Raw genomic sequence first — 22,975 nt, forward strand, 5'->3', positions numbered from 1 at the left:
GACGTGTCCCATGTGGGGCAGTATATAGAGGATGTGTCCCGTCTGGCACAGTATATGGAGGACGGGTCCCGTATGGCACAGTATATGGAGGACTGGTCCCGTCTGGCACAGTATATGGAGGATGGGCAGCGCAGTATATGGAGGATGGGTCCCGTCTGGCACAGTATATGGAGGATGGGTCCCGTCTGGCACAGTATATGGAGGATGGGCAGCGCAGTATATGGAGGATGGGTCCCGTCTGGCACAGTATATGGAGGATGGGCAGCGCACTATATGGAGGATGGGTCCCGTCTGGCACAGTATATGGAGGATGGGTCCCGTCTGGCACAGTATATGGAGGATGGGCAGCGCACTATATGGAGGATGGGTCCCGTCTGGCGCAGTATATAGAGGATGGGCAGCGCAGTATATGGAGGGTGGGTCCCGTCTGGCGCAGTATATAGAGGATGTGTCCCGTCTGGCGCAATATATAGAGGACGGGCAGCGCAGTATATGGAGGACGGGTCCCGTCTGGCACAGTATATGGAGGATGGGCAGCGCAGTATATGGAGGAATGGGCAGCTCAGTATATGGAGGATTGGCAGCACAGTATATGGAGGGTGGGTCCCGTCTGGCGCAGTATATGGAGGACGGGTCCCGTCTGGCGCAGTATATGGAGGGTGGGTCCCGTCTGGTGCAGTATATGGAGGGCGGGTCCCGTCTGGCGCAGTATATGGAGGATGGGCAGCGCAGTATATGGAGGGCGGGTCCCGTCTGGCACAGTATATGGAGGATGGGCAGCGCAGTATATGGAGGGCGGGTCCCGTCTGGCGCAGTATATGGAAGATGGGCAGCGCAGTATATAGAGGATGGGTCCCGTCTGGCACAGTATATGGAGGATGGGCAGCGCAGTATATGGAGGTCGGGTCCCATCTGGCGCAGTATATGGAGGATGGGTCCCGTCTGGCACAGTATATGGAGGATGGGCAGTGCAGTATATGGAGGATGGGTCCCGTCTGGTGCAGTATATGGAGGATGGGTCCCGTCTGGTGCAGTATATGGAGGGTGGGTCCCGTCTGGCGCAGTATATGGAGGGCGGGTCCCGTCTGGCGCAGTATATGGAGGACGGGCAGCGCAGTATATGGAGGGCGGGTCCCATCTGGCACAGTATATGGAGGATGGGCAGCGCAGTATATGGAGGGCGGGTCCCGTCTGGCGCAGTATATGGAGGATGGGCAGCGCAGTATATGGAGGACGGGCAGCGCAGTATATGGAGGGCGGGTCCCATCTGGCACAGTATATGGAGGATGGGCAGCGCAGTATATGGAGGGCGGGTCCCGTCTGGCGCAGTATATGGAGGATGGGCAGCGCAGTATATGGAGGACGGGCAGCGCAGTATATGGAGGGCGGGTCCCGTCTGGCACAGTATATGGAGGATGGGCAGCGCAGTATATGGAGGGCGGGTCCCGTCTGGCGCAGTATATGGAGGATGGGCAGCGCAGTATATGGAGGACGGGCAGCGCAGTATATGGAGGGCGGGTCCCGTCTGGCACAGTATATGGAGGATGGGCAGCGCAGTATATGGAGGGCGGGTCCCGTCTGGCGCAGTATATGGAGGATGGGCAGTGCAGTATATGGAGGATGGGTCCCGTCTGGCGCAGTATATGGAGGGTGGGTCCCGTCTGGCGCAGTATATGGAGGGCGGGTCCCGTCTGGCACAGTATATGGAGGATGGGCAGTGCAGTATATGGAGGGCGGGTCCCGTCTGGCGCAGTATATGGAGGGCGGGTCCCGTCTGGCACAGTATATGGAGGATGGGCAGCGCAGTATATGGAGGGCGGGTCCCGTCTGGCGCAGTATATGGAGGATGGGCAGCGCAGTATATGGAGGGCGGGTCCCGTCTGGCACAGTATATGGAGGATGGGCAGCGCAGTATATGGAGGGCGGGTCCCGTCTGGCGCAGTATATGGAGGACGGGCAGCGCAGTATATGGAGGGCGGGTCCCGTCTGGCACAGTATATGGAGGATGGGCAGCGCAGTATATGGAGGGCGGGTCCCGTCTGGCGCAGTATATGGAGGATGGGCAGCGCAGTATATGGAGGACGGGCAGCGCAGTATATGGAGGGCGGGTCCCGTCTGGCACAGTATATGGAGGATGGGCAGCGCAGTATATGGAGGTCGGGTCCCATCTGGCGCAGTATATGGAGGATGGGCAGCGCAGTATATGGAGGACGTGTCCCGTCTGCCTCAGTATATGGAGGATCTTGGAATGTGACCTTGTAAGTTCCCGGATTCGGTGGCGGTGTAGTACGAGGCGTCTGATGACTCTGGTGACTGCAGGGAGTGATCAACGTGACTCTGACTCTCGTCACCTGTACAGAAATTGCTTCAGGCAAATGAAAGCTGCTGATCGTCTAAAACCAGTTCCCTGCAGAATGTGGCACCGCTCTGTGCGGCGGGGATGACACGGACCTGAGATCGTCTGCTAATTAAAGGATAAATCCATCAGCGCTTCCCCACCCAAGGATTCATGTGACATAAACGTTACATTAGATTTCTGCTCATGAAAGGCGCGAATGTGTCATAATAATTATATTCGTGTCTTCTAAGACCTGATTCATGCAGATCACGGCCGCTAGCGGCGCCTCCACTGGTGTCACATGGTAACACCGAGTTTCACTGGTCGCCGGTCATCAGCGGATGGCGGAAACATTCATTAACGACAGGTTGCACCGACGACAGAACGGCGCCTGTTCCACAGTCATAGATTATTGCCATTGCAGTATTTCACATCAGTGACCGTTTGTACTTTTTTTTTTTGCCCCATATCTTAATAATTCTAGGCAAATACTTTTAATAAAACAAATACATACAGTGGCATGTAAAAGTTTGAGCACCCCTGCTGAGAATAATTACTGCTATTGTGAACAGTTAAGCAGGTTGAAGATGAAATAATCTCTTAAAGGAATAAAGTTACAGATGACACACTCCCTATGTATTTTAAGATAAAAAAACAAAAAAAAAATAATATATATATATATATATATATATATATTTATATTAGTAATAAATATATAATATTTATTTATTTCCATCTTTTACAAAAGGGCAAACTGGGCTGATGCAAAAGTTTGGGCATCCTTGGAGATTTGTGTGCTCGGAAAATTACCTTAGTCATCCTGTTAGGGTTATGGCTTGTTCACCATCATCGTTAGGAAAGACCGGGAGATGCAAATTTCCAACTTTATAAAAACCCAGCCTCCTCTAACCTTGTGCCAAAAAACAGCAGCCCTGAGTTCTTCTAACCAGATGCCGAGCACTCTGATAATGGCGAAGGCCACAAAACAAGAGAAGGCTATAAGAAGCCAGCAAAGTGTTTTTCAAGTTGCCTTTTCCTCAGTTCTAAATGTGATTAAGAAATTGCAGTTACCAGGAACAGTGGAGGTCAAGATAAGGTCTGGAAGACCAAGCAAGATTTCAGGGAGAGCTGCTCGTAGGATTGCTGGAGAGGCAAATCAGAACCCCCTCTTAACTGCAAAAGATCTTCAGAAAGATTTAGCAGAAAGATTGTGTGGTACATTGTTCTACTGTTCAGAGACACCTGCACAAATATGGCCTTCATGGAAGAGTCCTCAGAAGAAAACCTCTCCTGCATCCTCAGCATAAAATCTAGCATCACATGTATGCAAAAGAAGATCTAGAGAAGTCTGATGCCTTTTAGAAACAAGTCCTGTGAACATCTTGTCAACTATTAATCATGGGGGTGGAACAATCATGCTTTGGGATTGTGTTGCAGCCAATGGCACGGGGAACATTTCACAAGTAGAAGGATGAATGGATTCAATGGAATTTTAGCAAATTCTTGATGTAAACCTAACACCATCTGTAAAAAAAAAAAAAAAAAAAACTGAAGAGGATGACTGCTACAAATGGAGAATGATCCCAAACACACGTCACAATCCACAATAGACGACCTCTAAAGGCACAAGCTGAAGGTTTTACAATGGCCCTCACAGTCCTCTGATCTGAACACCTTTGAAATTCTGTGTCTAGACCTCAAAACAGCAGAGGAGGCAAGACGACCCAGAAATCTCACAGAACCGGAGGAATTCTCCAAGGAAGAATGGAGGAAAATCCCTCAAACAAGAATTGAAAGACTCTTGTCTGGCTACAAAAAGAGTTTACAAGCTGTGATGCTTTCAAAAGGGGGAGCTACCAGGTACTAACCATGCAGGGTGCACAATCTTTTGCTTCAGTTTATTTTTCCTTTTGTGTTTTATGCAAAACAACCTGTCATCTGTAACTTCTGGCCTTTTAGAGATCATTTCATCTTCAACTTGCTTAAGTATTCACAATAACAGTAACTTTTGACCAGGGGTGCCTAAACTTTTACATGCTACCGTATCTGTCAGTGTCTGATGACAAATGTCACCATGTAGCAATAGCCTAAAAGCTTGGAGGAGGAAGGGGGGGACAGAAAAACAAACAAGTTTTTGCTTTGGGAGTGGGTCACAGAAGCTGCACCGGACCGCACTGATACATTGTAACAAACCGTAAGATTCCGAGCCTCTAAGAATTTAGTCAAGTTTTTTCCATTCCAATAAGCAGTGATAAAATATTAAAAATAATGAAGACTGGAAATGCCAATTTCTCTAGTTTCTTCTGCAATGCCCGTGCCTGTATATAATCAGTGTTGTTCCTTTTTCTCTTTCCAGGACGTTATCTGACTCCGCCGTCCGGCCAGCTCAGCCATTCACCTGCAACAATCCAAGCTGTGGCGGGAGGGTCCTCCTGCTGGTCCCGCGAGGGCCGTCCAGGCAGCGAAAATGTGGAATATGGCAGCGACCCGCCTCTACAGCGCCTCCATTGCTGCATATCACACCTATTTTTCCAAGGACAACACCATAAAACCTCTCGTGCTGGGAAACCAATGTGAATCGGGAGATCTCTGCGAGACCAATGTGGTGGACGGTGTCTGGAGGTCGAGCGACAGTTTCTCATGGTCCATTTAGTAATATAGATTATTTATTTTTTAATAATAAGAGACTTTATCGGCGACCTTTTATCAAGGACTTTTTAGATTCAGGGAATATGGAAATCGAGGTATTCAGGATGGGAGAGGATGCGGCGCCCCCTGGTGTCCATCCTCAATCTTTACACGCTACAGACTTTTGTTGCTGCTACTTTCCCTTTTTTTAAAAAAATCATATTTTTAATACTAATCTGGAGGAAACGAGGCCTGTACTATAACTGCGGTTATGTAACTTGCCAACTAGAAAGTGTGATACTTGCTCTTCTTTGCAGAAAAGCCTTAATTTCCATATGCGCTATATGAGATATTAATATCATGACTAAATATTCTGGGAATTTGCAGTATTACTTTAAGATGGCACATAATATCCTTAATTAATTTTTGTGTGTTTTTATTTATGGTGGTGTTATAATGGGCTCCCTCTAGTGGTGTCTGCAGGAATTGTATAATGGGCCCTTTCTAGTGGTGTCTGCAGGCAACGTATAGAATGTATGATGGGCTCCCTCTAGTGGTGTCTGCAGGAATCGTATAGACTGTATAATGGGCTCCTTCTAGTGGTGCCTGCAGGGATCGTATGATGGGCTCCCTCTAGTGGTGTCTGCAGGAATCATATAGACTGTATAATGGGCTCCTTCTAGTGGTGTCTGCAGGGATCGTATGATGGGCTCCTTCTAGTGGCGTCTGCAGGAATCATATAGACTGTATAATGGGCTCCTTCTAGTGGCGTCTGCAGGAATCACATGATGGGCTCCCTCTAGTGGCGTCTGCAGGAATCGTATGATGGGCTCCCTCTAGTGGCGTCTGCAGGAATCGTATGATGGGCTCCCTCTAGTGGCGTCTGCGAGGATTGTATGATGGGTTCCCTCTAGTGATTTCTGCAGGCAATGTATAGACATTATAATGACCTCCCACTAGTGGTGTCTGCAGGAATCATATAGACTGTATAATGGGCTCCTTCTAGTGGTGTCTGCGAGGATCGTATGATGGGCTCCCTCTAGTGGTGTCTGCAGGAATCATATAGACTGTATAATGGGCTCCTTCTAGTGGTGCCTGCAGGGATCGTATGATGGGCTCCTTCTAGTGGTGTCTGCAGGCAAGGTATAGACATCATAATGAGCTCCCACTAGTGGCGTCTGCAGGAATCATATAGACTGTATAATGGGCTCCTTCTAGTGGCGTCTGCAGGAATCACATGATGGGCTCCCTCTAGTGGCGTCTGCAGGAATCGTATGATGGGCTCCCTCTAGTGGCGTCTGCAGGAATTGTATGATGGGCTCCCTCTAGTGGCGTCTGCAGGAATCGTATGATGGGCTCCCTCTAGTGGCGTCTGCAGGAATCGTATGATGGGCTCCCTCTAGTGGCGTCTGCAGGAATCGTATGATGGGCTCCCTCTAGTGGCGTCTGCAGGAATCGTATGATGGGCTCCCTCTAGTGGCGTCTGCGAGGATTGTATGATGGGTTCCCTCTAGTGATTTCTGCAGGCAATGTATAGACATTATAATGACCTCCCACTAGTGGTGTCTGCAGGAATCATATAGACTGTATAATGGGCTCCTTCTAGTGGTGTCTGCGGGGATTGTATGATGGGCTCCTTCTAGTGGTGTCTGCAGGCAATGTATAGACATCATAATGAGCTCCCACTAGTGGCGTCTGCAGGAATCATATAGACTGTATGATGGGCTCCCTCTAGTGGCGTCTGCAGGAATCGTATGATGGGCTCCCTCTAGTGGCGTCTGCAGGAATCGTATGATGGGCTCCTCTAGTGGCGTCTGCAGGAATCGTACGATGGGCTCCCTCTAGTGGCGTCTGCAGGAATCGTATGATGGGCTTCCTCTAGTGGCGTCTGCAGGAATCGTACGATGGGCGCCCTCTAGTGGCGTCTGCAGGAATCGTACGATGGGCTCCCTCTAGTGGCATCTGCAGGAATCGTATGATGGGCTCCCTCTAGTGGCGTCTGCAGGAATCGTATGATGGGCTCCCTCTAGTGGCGTCTGCAGGAATCGTATGATGGGCTCCTCTAGTGGCGTCTGCAGGAATCGTATGATGGGCTCCCTCTAGTGGCGTCTGCAGGAATCGTATGATGGGCTCCTCTAGTGGCGTCTGCAGGAATCGTATGATGGGCTCCCTCTAGTGGCGTCTGCAGGAATCGTACGATGGGCTCCCTCTAGTGGCGTCTGCAGGAATCGTACGATGGGCTTCCTCTAGTGGCGTCTGCAGGAATCGTACGATGGGCGCCCTCTAGTGGCGTCTGCAGGAATCGTACGATGGGCTCCCTCTAGTGGCATCTGCAGGAATCGTACGATGGGCTCCCTCTAGTGGCGTCTGCAGGAATCGTATGATGGGCTCCTCTAGTGGCGTCTGCAGGAATCGTATGATGGGCTCCCTCTAGTGGCGTCTGCAGGAATCGTATGATGGGCGCCCTCTAGTGGCGTCTGCAGGAATCGTATGATGGGCTCCCTCTAGTGGCGTCTGCAGGAATCGTACGATGGGCTCCTCGAGTGGCGTCTGCAGGAATCGTATGTTGGGCTCCGTCTATTGGCGTTTGCAGGAATCGTATGATGGGCTCCCTCTAGTGGCGTCTGCAGGAATCGTATGATGGGCTCCCTCTAGTGGCGTCTGCAGGAATCGTATGATGGGCTCCCTCTAGTGGCGTCTGCAGGAATCGTATGCTGGGCTCCGTCTATTGGCGTCTGCAGGAATCGTATGATGGGCTCCCTCTAGTGGCGTCTGCAGGAATCGTATGATGGGCTCCCTCTAGTGGCATCTGCAGGCATTGTATAGACAGTATAATGGGCTAGTGGAGGCTTCAGATAGGCAGAATGTGACTCGTTGCCTCCTCTTTCTGATACATTGTTCCCTATACTATGACCTGGGTTTAATTTGCACATTTCATAAATCTTCCTCCTCCTTGGGATCTCCTGGTATTTATTCCATTTTTATATTCTATTTATTATCCTTTTAGATCACAAATAGTGATGAGCGAGCGTGCTGGGATCCGTGTTATCATGCTCGGGTGCTAACCGAGTGACTTTGGCGAGCTCGAGAAATACGTTCGAGTCCCCGCGGCTGCATGTGTCATGTCTGCGCCTGGCAGATGTCTACGGGGGAGTTTTTGGTTTTGGCCATTCCTTTTATTTATTTTTTTTAATTAACTTATTGAACTTCATATCGTTTTTGAAACTTTTGCTGCTTAGATTTTAACTTTGGCCCAGGGAGTTTAGAAGAAGCTCTTAAGCTATCTGTACTGGAAAGCGGCAATGATGGTGCGATATAGCAGATCTTATACTGGGAGACCCCCACAGTCACAAGGTGATGGTCCCAGTATGGGAAATGGCAGAATTACTGCTTGTACCAGATACAGATATGTGTTGTCGGGCACTATCGCCCGAAAATGGGAGTCCGGCTGCTCTTTAGGGGGTGGAAATGTATCAAAAACTGATCGTTTACACCTCAGTAATTTGCAGCAATCTCTTTGTAAGGCCTCATTCACACGTCAAGTTTTTACAAGCAAGAAAACCTGATGACACTTGGACCAAACTCAGGAAATGTCGTCTATTTTTGTTTTCACTTGCGAGAAAAAAACAAAGGGAAAAAAAAAAGAAAAAAAAACTGAACCGCACTCAGATAGTATCAGTGCTGTTGTGTGATTTTTATTTTCCTTTTTTCGGGATCGCATATACTCACATTGCTGATTTTGAACCACATTTGACATGTCGTCTCTGATTTTTGCACAAACCAAAGGGAAAAAAAAAAATCGGAACGTCCTTCTAGACTGTCAAAGGTGTGAGTGCAATCCATGGGGGGGAAAAAAAACCAAAAACGGCCCTCGTGCGAGAAACTGACGTGTGAATGAGGCCTGATGAGGGACGTCGGCTCCGCCGTCTGCAGAACAGCGTGTTCCGACCACTGGAATATGGCCGTCATCTGCACAACATAGGCGTTCGATACAATGTCACATTTGGGCTTTTGGTGGATTTTCGCCTCTTTCTGACTGCACGATGCAGATGAATTTTTGTTTTTTTTTTTTCTGCAGCAAAACCTGATCATCTTGGCAGGAAAGAAGCTGCATCAAAAAGCAGGTTTTGGGTTTTTTTTTGGGGTTTTTTTTTTTTCTTTTCTTTCTTTTTGTCCATGCTAATCTCCTTGGATTTTCAGCAGCAAATAGTGATACCTGCGTTTTTTTTCAACACCCATTCAAGTCAATGGGTGAAAAAAAACGCAGCAAAAACTTTGAAAGAAGTGACACGCTCTATGCCCAAAAAACGCAGCAAAGCACAAAACACTGATCACACAAAAAACCCAATGTGTGTGCGTGAGATTTCTGAAATCTCATAGGCTTTGCTGGTATTGTCAAAAGCAGCCGAAAATTAGCATTAAAAATGCATTAAAAAAAAGCAGCAAAAAACGCCTTGTGTGAACTTAACCTAAATGTTTGCTGCTGATTTATTAATTGCGACTTTGAGATAACTAGTCTTCCCTTTTCTTTTTTTTTTTTTTAAGCATTTTTTATTTCACAAAATAATTGTTTAAATTGGAAATGATGATAATTATCGGGCTCTGTGTAAACTGGTGGTGAGAGCGGGACCCATTCACACAGGCAGTCTGTACTTTTCTGTTGGATTTTTAATTATTTTTGGTTTTTTTATACATCTATTTTCCATTTTGCATTCTTAATCTATAATGTGACTAATAGTGATGAGCGAGCGTGCTGGGATAAGGTGTTATCTGAGCATGCTCGGGTGCTAATCGAGGGTCTTCAGCGTGCTCGAATACTATGTCTGAGTCCCCGCGGCTGCATGTTTCCTGGATGTTGAACAGCCCAAAGACATGCAGCCGCGGGGACTCCGACATATTTGAACACTCCAAAGATAACACCTTATCCCAGCACGCTCGCTCATCACTAGTGACTAACGAGGAAAGGCTGCATGGATTTTACTTGCGCTCAAATAGCAGATTAAGGCTGCCGTCACACTGTCAGTATTGGGTCAGTATTTTACATCAGTATTTGTAAGCCAAAACCAGGAGTGGGTGATAAATACAGAAGTTGTGCATATGTTTCTATTATACTTTTCCTCTAATTGTTCCACTCCTGGTTTTGGCTACAAATACTGATGAAAAATCCTGACCACATACTGCCAGTGTGACGGCAGCCTGATAGTGACATTCTCTGACGTGTATGATATATACTTTCATGCAGCCCCTGATTAAAGTCCAGCATTGATAACACATGTCACTTGTCCTTGGTAACATTTTGAGTTTTTGTTAATTTTGAACCTTTTTCTTTAAATAAACTTTAGCCTCTGTGTGTGGTGTGAACACTCACTTATTTTACTGTGATCTGTTACATTTTCAGCCAGTCCTGTAATATATTATCCTAGGCAGATATTTGGTTGTATGAGCGCTCCTGAGGATGTTTGCTGCCAATCACTGGTCCGTGTAAACCTGTCATACCACGAGGCGTGTTTGTCGGCAGCTCGTCTTTACTGTACTGTGTACTACGGGAGAGCGTGCCCACTGTAGCCTCCCCATACTACGGGAGAGCGTGCCCACTGTCGCCTCCCCATACTACGGGAGAGCGTGCCCACTGTCGCCTCCCCATACTACAGGAGAGCGTGCCCACTGTCGCCTCCCATACTACAGGAGAGCGTGCCCACTGTCACCTCCCCATACTACGGGAGAGCGTGCCCACTGTCGCCTCCCATACTACAGGAGAGCGTGCCCACTGTAGCCTCCCCATACTATGGGAGAGCGTGCCCACTGTAGCCTCCCATACTACAGGAGAGCGTGCCCACTGTAGCCTCCCATACTACGGGAGAGCGTGCCCACTGTAGCCTCCCCATACTACGGGAGAGCGTGCCCACTGTCGCCTCCCCATACTACAGGAGAGCGTGCCCACTGTAGCCTCCCCATACTACAGGAGAGCGTGCCCACTGTAGCCTCCCATACTACAGGAGAGCGTGCCCACTGTAGCCTCCCCATACTACAGGAGAGCGTGCCCACTGTCGCCTCCCCATACTACGGGAGAGTGCCCACTGTCGCCTCCCCATACTACAGGAGAGCGTGCCCACTGTAGCCTCCCCATACTACGGGAGAGCGTGCCCACTGTAGCCTCCCCATACTACGGGAGAGCGTGCCCACTGTCGCCTCCCCATACTACAGGAGAGCGTGCCCACTGTAGCCTCCAATACTACGGGAGAGCGTGCCCACTGTAGCCTCCAATACTACGGGAGAGCGTGCCCACTGTAGCCTCCCCATACTACAGGAGAGCGCGCCCACTGTAGCCTCCCCATACTACAGGAGAGCGCGCCCACTGTAGCCTCCCATACTACAGGAGAGCGTGCCCACTGTAGCCTCCCCATACTACAGGAGAGCGTGCCCACTGTCGCCGCCCATACTACGGGAGAGCGTGCCCACTGTAGCCTCCCCATACTACGGGAGAGCGTGCCCACTGTAGCCTCCCCATACTACAGGAGAGCGTGCCCACTGTAGCCTCCCCATACTACAGGAGAGCGTGCCCACTGTAGCCTCCAATACTACGGGAGAGCGTGCCCACTGTAGCCTCCAATACTACGGGAGAGCGTGCCCACTGTAGCCTCCCCATAGTATCGGATAGTGGAGATGAGCACATTTGCAGGACCCGGTCCAGCAGCCATATTGCTTTTCTTGGGTCAGAAATAAGGACTGGAAAATGAGGCCATGATGAGATGATAATGTTCTACCCTGAACTTCTGGCCAAACTGTGGATCTACCAGCCTCCTATAGCTCCGAGCCTCTAAGACTTCCCCACCTCCCTCCTTCCTTTAATTGTAAAGTTTCCTCATCTGATGCATCTGGGAAAACTTCTACCAGGAACTGTGGCAAATTCTGACGTTCACACCCAACAGCGCGAAGTCGTCATTCCACGAGTCTGATTCATTCCGCTCCGTCTTCCGTCTGTTGCAATTTCCCACTACAATAAGGTCACGTTTCATCCAATTACAATGGAATCGCAAAATGATCCCCATTACATGGGGTTTGTCTGGACCCGCTGATTAATGACCGCGCTGGATTCGTCACATCATGGGCAAAAAATGCCGCTGCGAAGTAAACCACGGTGGGTACTACAAGCTCCAGCAACAGCTGAAGAAAAATCACATGACGAGGTCCGAAATCTCAGCCCTTAACCCCAGGAACGTGCTATTTTTTTAAAAAAATGCACAAACTTTATGCAGCGTTTTTCCTGCCCAAACTCCAGTATTTGCAGCAGATTTTTCCCTTATAGTCCTGATGTCGAAAGTTTAAGGCTATTATTTATTTCTTTTTATTTCTTTTTCTGCAGTGGGAGGGTTAATTGCTCTTGAGTTCCAAATGAATAAATGCTATATCTGCTGCGTATTTGTATGTGGAACAAAGCGCAGCGTACTACAATGTCAGCGATGTGCATGCACAAGCTACAATATATACCCTGAGTGTAAATTGAAAGCAGCTCCTGGCTTTAGATCCGCCACATGTCGATTTATGCTGGTGCAAATTTCGGCTTTTGCAATGGGTGAAATGTGCGACTTCTCCGCGATGTCGGTAAATCATCGCATGTTCTCCTCTGTGGAGATGCTGCTTGGGAATGCAGCACCAATGCCCCAGTGATACAAAGGCTGGTGCTCTGCAGAGCTTTCCATTCATCCTCTATGGGACTGCCATCCTCTATAGGACAGTCCTCTCCGGCAGTCCCATAGAGAATGAATGGATCAGAGTTGAGCATTCTCGACCTTCGCTCTATTCAGATTATGCCCAGTTTTCGGTATTGTTGGGGAGACCTGAGATCAGATCCCCAGCAGTAAGTTATCTCCATGTCCTTTTTATAATGGATCATTTAAAAACTTTCTCTGTCCCTCATCTTCCTTTATTGACAGGAGGGTGGAGATGGGGGGGAAAAAAATGTAGAGTGTAAGTCCCCTTTAAGCGATAAAGTAAATTTGCCCTTAAACTTTAAGGCTTAAAGGAGACTTACACGCTACAATATTTTTTCTATCTCCACTCTCCTGTCAATAAAGGAAGATGAGGGACAGAGATGGAGACCAGGAGATTGGAAGAGGCGCCTGTGCTTGGTTTGAACAGTCATTGTGTGTCGACAGGCTAAAAAAAAACACCATTACGTGGCAATAAATGGTGAATACTCGTCTTTGCACACTGAACAGAGTGGTACGGTATGGCGGCATTATTTGGGCATAGTAAGTGTAACGTTTTTCCAGGTCACAGATGCATTTTATGGTAGGCGGAAACGGCAATTCTCAGATGGAAAGTGGTAGTTTGTGAATTAATCGAATACAAAATTTCCAACTCAGGTTTTCGTGTTCTGACGAGGGACGTCCACGCTCTGCCGACGGCTGAAAAAACTAAGTTCCGTTTTCTAGAAATTTCTTGTCATGATTCATAAACCGAGTGTTCTGTTTGTGTCTGATTAATATAGAATTGGGATATGCAAGAGCATGGGAACTCTAGAGAAGAAGCAATCTGAAAAAGGGAAGGTGCCATAAAAAAAAAATTAAAAATTCAACAAATGAAAAAAATAGAAAGTATTAATGTTTTATTAAAATATTATCATTTGTTTTAATGAAGTAAAATATGAGAAATAACTTGGAAAAAAAGGTTTGGTATTTCCGCTTTTAAACACTAGGGGGAGCAGCTGCAAAAATTTGCCATTAAAACCTAGCGCAGTGCTAGATCGCTTTACGACTGCAGTAAATGTGGGCGGGATCTGCTCTCGTGTGCGTGATGTCACCCGTCTCCTCCTCTTCTGGATGAAATTTAGGATCACAGTGCGGAGCCATTTTGTTGGTGATTCGCCACATTACTCCATATGAAAGCCTGCACTTTGGGGTGTTTGCCCCTCATCAGTCCAAAGAAGGAGATCTAATACTAAAACTTGAATTGCTTTTTTTTAATTTTTTTTTTATTGAAGTATGCTTTGTATCGCCATTTTCCGAGACCAGTAACATTTTTCTTGTTCCTTGTATAGAGCTGTGGGAAAACTTAAAGGGATTGTTCTCTACTGGGACAACCCCTTTTCCAGTGTTCTGTTCCCAGATGTAAAATACAAACAGCCTATACTCACCTCTAGTGCTGACACCATTCCAGCAAAGCTGACGCCGGGTCTCCTGGGGTTTGTATGCCGTCATTATGTCACGTGAGCCCTGCAGCCAGTCAGCGGCTGCTTCACTCTCACTTCCTTCGGGCGAAACTGACATCCGGGAGAAGAGAGAACTGCTACTGCTCTGAATTCCTCTGGATGTCAGTCACAGAGTCAGCTGATCGGCTGCAGGGCTCACATGACATGGCAAAACAACATCACACAGGTCCTGGGAAACCTGGCGCCGACAGCACTAGAACAGCACTGATCCCACAGATTGTTTTCCCTTTACATGGAAGACTCTGGTAATTGAGAAGGGGATGTCCGAGTAGTGGATAACCCCTTTAAGTGATATTTGAAATTCTTGTTGTGCATCATTTTATCAACATCTGTCAAATCTACTACTAATTAAAACATATGACACGTCAGCTGCATGTTATCAATATGTGCACGGTGTGTGTGCTGTATGTGTCTGATATGTGAGCGGTGTGTGTGCTGTATGTGTCTGATATGTGCACGGTGTGTGTGCTGTATGTGTCTGATATGTGAGCGGTGTGTGTGCTGTATGTATCTGATATGTGAGCGGTGTGTGTGCTGTATGTGTCTGATGTGTGAGCGGTGTGTGTGCTGTATGTGTCTGATATGTGCACGGTGTGTGTGCTGTATGTGTCTGATATGTGCAGGGTGTGTGTGCTGTATGTGTCTGATATGTGAGCGGTGTGTGTGCTGTATGTATCTGATATGTGAGCGGTGTGTGTGCTGTATGTGTCTGATGTGTGAGCGGTGTGTGTGCTGTATGTGTCTGATATGTGAGCGGTGTGTGTGCTGTATGTGTCTGATATGTGAGCGGTGTGTGTGCTGTATGTGTCTGATGTGTGAGCGGTGTGTGTGCTGTATGTGTCTGATATGTGCACGGTGTGTGCTGTATGTGTCTGATATGTGAGCGGTGTGTGTGCTGTATGTATCTGATATGTGAGCGGTGTGTGCTGTATGTCTCTGATATGTGCACGGTGTGTGTGCTGTATGTGTCTGATATGTGCACGGTGTGTGTGCTGTATGTGTCTGATATGTGAGCGGTGTGTGCTGTATGTGTCTGATATGTGCACGGTGTGTGCTGTATGTGTCTGATGTGTGAGCGGTGTGTGTGCTGTATGTGTCTGATATGTGAGCGGTGTGTGCTGTATGTGTCTGATATGTGCACGGTGTGTGTGCTGTATGTGTCTGATATGTGAGCGGTGTGTGTGCTGTATGTGTCTGATATGTGAGCGGTGTGTGCTGTATGTATCTGATATGTGAGCGGTGTGTGCTGTATGTGTCTGATATGTGAGCGGTGTGTGCTGTATGTGTCTGATATGTGAGCGGTGTGTGCTGTATGTGTCTGATATGTGAGCGGTGTGTGTGCTGTATGTGTCTGATATGTGAGCGGTGTGTGCTGTATGTATCTGATATGTGAGCGGTGTGTGTGCTGTATGTGTCCGATATGTGCACGGTGTGTGTGCTGTATGTGTCTGATATGTGCACGGTGTGTGTGCTGTATGTCTCTGGTATATGAGCGGTGTGTGCTGTATGTATCTGATATGTGAGCGGTGTGTGCTGTGTCTGATATGTGAGCGGTGTGTGCTGTATGTGTCTGATATGTGAGCGGTGTGTGTGCTGTATGTGTCTGATATGTGAGCGGTGTGTGCTGTATGTATCTGATATGTGAGCGGTGTGTGCTGTATGTGTCTGATATGTGCACGGTGTGTGTGCTGTATGTGTCTGATATGTGCACGGTGTGTGTGCTGTATGTCTCTGGTATATGAGCGGTGTGTGCTGTATGTGTCTGATATGTGCACGGTGTGTGCTGTATGTGTCTGATGTGTGAGCGGTGTGTGTGCTGTATGTGTCTGATATGTGAGCGGTGTGTGCTGTATGTGTCTGATATGTGCACGGTGTGTGTGCTGTATGTGTCTGATATGTGCACGGTGTGTGTGCTGTATGTCTCTGATATATGAGCGGTGTGTGCTGTATGTGTCTGATATGTGCACGGTGTGTGTGCTGTATGTGTCTGATATGTGCACGGTGTGTGTGCTGTATGTGTCTGATATGTGCACTGTGTGTGCTGTATGTGTCTGTGTGAGCGGTGTGTGCTGTATGTGTCTGATATGTGCACGGTGTGTGTGCTGTGTGTGTCTGATATGTGAGCGGTGTGTGCTGTATGTGTCTGATATGTGAGCGGTGTGTGCTGTATGTGTCTGATATGTGAGCGGTGTGTGTGCTGTATGTGTCTGATATGTGAGCGGTGTGTGTGCTGTATGTGTCTGATATGTGAGCGGTGTGTGCTGTATGTGTCTGATATGTGAGCGGTGTGTGCTGTATGTGTCTGATATGTGAGCGGTGTGTGCTGTGTGTCTGATATGTGAGCGGTGTGTGCTGTATGTGTCTGATATGTGAGCGGTGTGTGTGCTGTATGTGTCTGATGTGTGAGCGGTGTGTGTGCTGTATGTGTCTGATATGTGAGCGGTGTGTGTGCTGTATGTGTCTGATATGTGAGCGGTGTGTGCTGTATGTGTCTGATATGTGAGCGGTGTGTGCTGTGTGTGTCTGATATGTGAGCGGTGTGTGCTGTGTGTGTCTGATATGTGAGCGGTGTGTGTGCTGTGTGTGTCTGATATGTGCACGGTGTGTGCTGTATGTGTCTGATATGTGAGCGGTGTGTGCTGTGTGTGTCTGATATGTGAGCGGTGTGTGTGCTGTATGTGTCTGATGTGTGAGCGGTGTGTGCTGTATGTGTCTGATGTGTGAGCGGTGTGTGCTGTATGTGTCTGATATGTGAGCGGTGTGTGCTGTGTGTGTCTGATGTGTGAGCGGTGTGTGCTGTGTGTGTCTGATATGTGAGCGGTGTGTGCTGTATGTGTCTGATATGTGAGCGGTGTGTGTGCTGTATGTGTCCGATATGTGCACGGTGTGTGTGCTGTATGTGTCTGATATGTGCACGGTGTGTGTGCTGTATGTCTCTGGTATATGAGCGGTGTGTGCTGTATGTGTCTGATATGTGCACGGTGTGTGCTGTATGTGTCTGATGTGTGAGCGGTGTGTGTGCTGTATGTGTCTGATATGTGAGCGGTGTGTGCTGTATGTGTCTGATATGTGCACGGTGTGTGTGCTGTATGTGTCTGATATGTGCACGGTGTGTGTGCTGTATGTCTCTGATATATGAGCGGTGTGTGCTGTATGTGTCTGATATGTGCACGGTGTGTGTGCTGTATGTGTCTGATATGTGCACGGTGTGTGTGCTGTATGTGTCTGATATGTGCACTGTGTGTGCTGTATGTGTCTGTGTGAGCGGTGTGTGCTGTATGTGTCTGATATGTGCACGGTGTGTGTGCTGTGTGTGTCTGATATGTGAGCGGTGTGTGCTGTATGTGTCTGATATGTGAGCGGTGTGTGCTGTATGTGTCTGATATGTGAGCGGTGTGTGTGCTGTATGTGTCTGATATGTGAGCGGTGTGTGCTGTATGTGTCTGATATGTGAGCGGTGTGTGCTGTATGTGTCTGATGTGTGAGCGGTGTGTGTGCTGTATGTGTCTGATATGTGAGCGGTGTGTGCTGTATGTGTCTGATGTGTGAGCGGTGTGTGCTGTGTGTGTCTGATGTGTGAGCGGTGTGTGTGCTGTGTGTGTCTGATGTGTGAGCGGTGTGTGTGCTGTATGTGTCTGATATGTGAGCGGTGTGTGTGCTGTATGTGTCTGATGTGTGAGCGGTGTGTGCTGTATGTGTCTGATGTGTGAGCGGTGTGTGCTGTATGTGTCTGATATGTGAGCGGTGTGTGCTGTGTGTGTCTGATGTGTGAGCGGTGTGTGTGCTGTGTGTGTCTGATGTGTGAGCGGTGTGTGTGCTGTATGTGTCTGATGTGTGAGCGGTGTGTGCTGTATGTGTCTGATGTGTGAGCGGTGTGTGCTGTATGTGTCTGATATGTGAGCGGTGTGTGCTGTGTGTGTCTGATGTGTGAGCGGTGTGTGCTGTGTGTGTCTGATGTGTGAGCGGTGTGTGTGCTGTGTGTGTCTGATGTGTGAGCGGTGTGTGTGCTGTATGTGTCTGATATGTGAGCGGTGTGTGTGCTGTATGTGTCTGATATGTGAGCGGTGTGTGTGCTGTATGTGTCTGATATGTGAGCGGTGTGTGCTGTATGTATCTGATATGTGAGCGGTGTGTGCTGTATGTCTCTGATATGTGCACGGTGTGTGTGCTGTATGTGTCTGATGTGCACGGTGTGTGTGCTGTATGTCTCTGGTATATGAGCGGTGTGTGCTGTATGTGTCTGATATGTGCACGGTGTGTGCTGTATGTGTCTGATGTGTGAGCGGTGTGTGTGCTGTATGTGTCTGATATGTGAGCGGTGTGTGCTGTATGTGTCTGATATGTGCACGGTGTGTGTGCTGTATGTCTCTGGTATATGAGCGGTGTGTGCTGTATGTGTCTGATATGTGCACGGTGTGTGCTGTATGTGTCTGATGTGTGAGCGGTGTGTGTGCTGTATGTGTCTGATATGTGAGCGGTGTGTGCTGTATGTGTCTGATATGTGCACGGTGTGTGTGCTGTATGTGTCTGATATGTGAGCGGTGTGTGTGCTGTATGTGTCTGATATGTGAGCGGTGTGTGCTGTATGTATCTGATATGTGAGCGGTGTGTGCTGTATGTGTCCGATATGTGAGCGGTGTGTGCTGTATGTGTCTGATATGTGAGCGGTGTGTGCTGTATGTGTCTGATATGTGAGCGGTGTGTGTGCTGTATGTGTCTGATATGTGAGCGGTGTGTGCTGTATGTATCTGATATGTGAGCGGTGTGTGTGCTGTATGTGTCCGATATGTGCACGGTGTGTGTGCTGTATGTGTCTGATATGTGCACGGTGTGTGTGCTGTATGTCTCTGGTATATGAGCGGTGTGTGCTGTATGTGTCTGATATGTGCACGGTGTGTGCTGTATGTGTCTGATGTGTGAGCGGTGTGTGTGCTGTATGTGTCTGATATGTGAGCGGTGTGTGCTGTATGTGTCTGATATGTGCACGGTGTGTGTGCTGTATGTGTCTGATATGTGCACGGTGTGTGTGCTGTATGTCTCTGATATATGAGCGGTGTGTGCTGTATGTGTCTGATATGTGCACGGTGTGTGTGCTGTATGTGTCTGATATGTGCACGGTGTGTGTGCTGTATGTGTCTGATATGTGCACTGTGTGTGCTGTATGTGTCTGTGTGAGCGGTGTGTGCTGTATGTGTCTGATATGTGCACGGTGTGTGTGCTGTGTGTGTCTGATATGTGAGCGGTGTGCGCTGTGTGTGTCTGATATGTGAGCGGTGTGTGCTGTATATGTCTGATATGTGAGCGGTGTGTGCTGTATGTGTCTGATATGTGAGCGGTGTGTGTGCTGTATGTGTCTGATATGTGAGCGGTGTGTGCTGTATGTGTCTGATATGTGAGCGGTGTGTGCTGTATGTGTCTGATATGTGAGCGGTGTGTGCTGTATGTGTCTGATATGTGAGCGGTGTGTGTGCTGTATGTGTCTGATATGTGAGCGGTGTGTGCTGTATGTATCTGATATGTGAGCGGTGTGTGCTGTATGTGTCTGATATGTGCACGGTGTGTGTGCTGTATGTGTCTGATATGTGCACGGTGTGTGTGCTGTATGTCTCTGGTATATGAGCGGTGTGTGCTGTATGTGTCTGATATGTGCACGGTGTGTGCTGTATGTGTCTGATGTGTGAGCGGTGTGTGTGCTGTATGTGTCTGATATGTGAGCGGTGTGTGCTGTATGTGTCTGATATGTGCACGGTGTGTGTGCTGTATGTGTCTGATATGTGCACGGTGTGTGTGCTGTATGTCTCTGATATATGAGCGGTGTGTGCTGTATGTGTCTGATATGTGCACGGTGTGTGTGCTGTGTGTGTCTGATATGTGAGCGGTGTGTGCTGTATGTGTCTGATATGTGAGCGGTGTGTGCTGTATGTGTCTGATATGTGAGCGGTGTGTGCTGTATGTGTCTGATATGTGAGCGGTGTGTGTGCTGTATGTGTCTGATGTGTGAGCGGTGTGTGTGCTGTATGTGTCTGATGTGTGAGCGGTGTGTGCTGTATGTGTCTGATATGTGAGCGGTGTGTGCTGTATGTGTCTGATATGTGAGCGGTGTGTGTGCTGTATGTGTCTGATATGTGAGCGGTGTGTGCTGTGTGTGTCTGATGTGTGAGCGGTGTGTGCTGTGTGTGTCTGATGTGTGAGCGGTGTGTGTGCTGTATGTGTCTGATATGTGAGCGGTGTGTGTGCTGTATGTGTCTGATGTGTGAGCGGTGTGTGTGCTGTATGTGTCTGATGTGTGAGCGGTGTGTGTGCTGTATGTGTCTGATGTGTGAGCGGTGTGTGTGCTGTATGTGTCTGATGTGTGAGCGGTGTGTGTGCTGTATGTGTCTGATGTGTGAGCGGTGTGTGTGCTGTATGTGTCTGATGTGTGAGCGGTGTGTGTGCTGTATGTGTGATGTGTGAGCGGTGTGTGCTGTATGTGTCTGATATGTGAGCGGTGTGTGTGCTGTATGTGTCTGATATGTGCACGGTGTGTGTGCTGTATGTGTCTGATATGTGAGCGGTGTGTGCTGTATGTGTCTGATATGTGAGCGGTGTGTGTGCTGTATGTGTCTGATATGTGAGCGGTGTGTGCTGTATGTATCTGATATGTGAGCGGTGTGTGCTGTATGTGTCTGATATGTGCACGGTGTGTGTGCTGTATGTGTCTGATATGTGCACGGTGTGTGTGCTGTATGTCTCTGGTATATGAGCGGTGTGTGCTGTATGTGTCTGATATGTGCACGGTGTGTGCTGTATGTGTCTGATGTGTGAGCGGTGTGTGTGCTGTATGTGTCTGATATGTGAGCGGTGTTTGCTGTATGTGTCTGATATGTGCACGGTGTGTGTGCTGTATGTGTCTGATATGTGAGCGGTGTGTGTGCTGTATGTGTCTGATATGTGAGCGGTGTGTGCTGTATGTATCTGATATGTGAGCGGTGTGTGCTGTATGTGTCTGATATGTGAGCGGTGTGTGCTGTATGTGTCTGATATGTGAGCGGTGTGTGCTGTATGTGTCTGATATGTGAGCGGTGTGTGTGCTGTATGTGTCTGATATGTGAGCGGTGTGTGCTGTATGTATCTGATATGTGAGCGGTGTGTGCTGTATGTGTCTGATATGTGCACGGTGTGTGTGCTGTATGTGTCTGATATGTGCACGGTGTGTGTGCTGTATGTCTCTGGTATATGAGCGGTGTGTGCTGTATGTGTCTGATATGTGCACGGTGTGTGCTGTATGTGTCTGATGTGTGAGCGGTGTGTGTGCTGTATGTGTCTGATATGTGAGCGGTGTGTGCTGTATGTGTCTGATATGTGCACGGTGTGTGTGCTGTATGTGTCTGATATGTGAGCGGTGTGTGTGCTGTATGTGTCTGATATGTGAGCGGTGTGTGCTGTATGTATCTGATATGTGAGCGGTGTGTGCTGTATGTGTGATATGTGCACGGTGTGTGTGCTGTATGTGTCTGATATGTGCACGGTGTGTGTGCTGTATGTCTCTGGTATATGAGCGGTGTGTGCTGTATGTGTCTGATATGTGCACGGTGTGTGCTGTATGTGTCTGATGTGTGAGCGGTGTGTGTGCTGTATGTGTCTGATATGTGAGCGGTGTGTGCTGTATGTGTCTGATATGTGCACGGTGTGTGTGCTGTATGTGTCTGATATGTGCACTGTGTGTGCTGTATGTCTCTGATATATGAGCGGTGTGTGCTGTATGTGTCTGATATGTGCACGGTGTGTGTGCTGTATGTGTCTGATATGTGCACGGTGTGTGTGCTGTATGTGTCTGATATGTGCACTGTGTGTGCTGTATGTGTCTGTGTGAGCGGTGTGTGCTGTATGTGTCTGATATGTGCACGGTGTGTGTGCTGTGTGTGTCTGATATGTGAGCGGTGTGTGCTGTATGTGTCTGATATGTGAGCGGTGTGTGCTGTATGTGTCTGATATGTGAGCGGTGTGTGCTGTATGTGTCTGATATGTGAGCGGTGTGTGTGCTGTATGTGTCTGATGTGTGAGCGGTGTGTGTGCTGTATGTGTCTGATATGTGCACGGTGTGTGTGCTGTATGTGTCTGATATGTGAGCGGTGTGTGTGCTGTATGTGTCTGATATGTGAGCGGTGTGTGCTGTATGTGTCTGATATGTGAGCGGTGTGTGTGCTGTATGTGTCTGATATGTGAGCGGTGTGTGCTGTATGTGTCTGATATGTGAGCGGTGTGTGCTGTATGTGTCTGATATGTGAGCGGTGTGTGTGCTGTATGTGTCTGATATGTGAGCGGTGTGTGTGCTGTATGTGTCTGATATGTGAGCGGTGTGTGTGCTGTATGTGTCTGATATGTGAGCGGTGTGTGTGCTGTATGTGTCTGATATGCGAGCGGTGTGTGCTGTATGTGTCTGATATGCGAGCGGTGTGTGCTGTATGTGTCTGATATGCGAGCGGTGTGTGCTGTATGTGTCTGATATGCGAGCGGTGTGTGCTGTATGTGTCTGATATGCGAGCGGTGTGTGCTGTATGTGTCTGATATGTGAGCGGTAGGGTTGAGCGAAACGGGTCGAACATTTTCAAAAGTCGCCGACTTTTGGCAAAGTCGGGTTTCATGAAACCCGATCCGACCCCTGTGCGGGGTCGGCCATGCGGTACGCGACTTTCGCGCCAAAGTCGCGTTTCAATGACGCGAAAAGCGCCATTTCTCAGCCAATGAAGGTAAACGCAGAGTGTGGGCAGCGCAGAGGCGTAGCTAGAGCTTTTGCCGCCCGGGGCTGTTCCCGAGTT

The 22,975-nt window shown here is 48.5% G+C and overlaps 1 protein-coding gene across 1 annotated transcript in view; it reads left to right on the plus strand.

Moving 5' to 3' along the window:
- Nucleotides 1-8,586, plus strand: part of RELT (RELT TNF receptor) — a 46,125-nt gene extending 37,539 nt beyond the window's left edge. Inside the window, exon 11 of the mRNA XM_069759425.1 lies at nucleotides 4,695-8,586. Coding sequence (XP_069615526.1) covers nucleotides 4,695-4,706 — 12 coding nt within the window. The 3' untranslated portion in view covers nucleotides 4,707-8,586. The remainder of the gene's footprint in view (nucleotides 1-4,694) is intronic.
- Nucleotides 8,587-22,975: the final 14,389 nt, after the last annotated feature.

Source organism: Ranitomeya imitator, chromosome 3, assembly GCF_032444005.1.
Source record: "Ranitomeya imitator isolate aRanImi1 chromosome 3, aRanImi1.pri, whole genome shotgun sequence".
Classification (NCBI taxonomy): Eukaryota; Metazoa; Chordata; class Amphibia; order Anura; family Dendrobatidae; genus Ranitomeya; species Ranitomeya imitator.